A 1,125-nucleotide genomic window follows, 5' to 3' on the forward strand; every position below is an offset into this window, starting at 1 on the left:
GCAGGTGGTGATCAAGTACGTGCCCTACGTGGGGGACAGCAAGCGTGCGCTGGACGAGTACACCTCGGAGATCATGATGGGTGGCACCAACACCATCGTCATCCACAACACTTGCGAGGTGCGTGGGGGGTGACACATCCCCATGGGGGGTGGCACGTCCCCACGGGGGGTGTCTTACCCCTGTGGGTCACCCGCAGGATTCGCTGCTGGCCAGCCCCATCATCCTGGACCTGGCCATCCTGACGGAGCTGTGCCAACGCGTCACCTTCTGCACTGAGGCCGACCCCGAGTTTCAGGGTTTCCACAGCATCCTCTCCATCGTCGCCTTCCTCTGCAAGGCCCCACTGGTCCCCGAGGGCACCCCCGTGGTCAACGCCCTCTTCCGCCAGCGTAGCTGCATCGAGAACATCCTCAGGTACCTGGGAGGGTCCCTGTGTGCCCCCACCCACCCCATGGCCCGTGGTGGCACCCCAAAGTCCTGGTGTCTGGTACCCGAAATGATAACACCAGTGGGTCCAAGTGCCCATGCGTGAGGGTGGCCAAATCCAGTGGGTTCCTGGTGGCCAGGGTGCCCAGTGCTGGTGCTCAATGCCAGTGCCACCAGTGCATCCCAGTGCCCATCACCCATGGGTCCCAGTACCCAAAGGTGCTGGTCCCAGTGCCCGGGGTGTTCAGCACTGGTGGATCCTGGTGATGCCCAGCACCGAGTCCCAGTACAGATGGGTCCTCAGTTCCCAGTGCCTGGGGTGCCCAATGGGAGGGGTCCTACATCAGTTGATCCCAGTGCCCAGTGCCAGTGGGCCCCAGCGTGAATAGGCCCCAATATCTGGGGGGAGGGCACCCAACACCAATGGGTCCCAGTGCCCAATACACCAGCTTCCCACTGGGTCTCAGTGCCCAATGCATGGGGTTCCCAGTACATCCCAGTCCCCAGCACCAGTGGGTCCCAGTCCCCAGAGTCCCCAGCACCAGTGGGTCCCAGTACCCCATACACGGGGCTCCCAATACGTCCTAGTTCCCAATGCACGGGGTTTCCCAGTACATCCCAGTCTACATCCCCAGTACATCCAAATACCCAGAGGGTTGCCCAACAGCCATGGGTGGCTCCCAGGCCCCAGCCCCATG

The 1,125-nt window shown here is 62.7% G+C and overlaps 1 protein-coding gene across 1 annotated transcript in view; it reads left to right on the top strand.

Moving 5' to 3' along the window:
• ISYNA1 (inositol-3-phosphate synthase 1) overlaps positions 1-415 on the top strand; it is a gene marked incomplete at both ends in the record, with an annotated part of 636 nt that extends 221 nt beyond the window's left edge. The window contains 2 exons of the mRNA XM_010192183.1: positions 5-118; positions 198-415. Of these exons, the coding sequence (XP_010190485.1) occupies positions 5-118; positions 198-415 (332 nt within the window). The remainder of the gene's footprint in view (positions 1-4; positions 119-197) is intronic.
• Between the last annotated feature and the right edge of the window lie 710 nt (positions 416-1,125).

Source organism: Mesitornis unicolor, unplaced genomic scaffold (genome assembly GCF_000695765.1).
Source record: "Mesitornis unicolor isolate BGI_N332 unplaced genomic scaffold, ASM69576v1 scaffold47880, whole genome shotgun sequence".
In the NCBI taxonomy this organism is placed as follows: Eukaryota; Metazoa; Chordata; class Aves; order Mesitornithiformes; family Mesitornithidae; genus Mesitornis; species Mesitornis unicolor.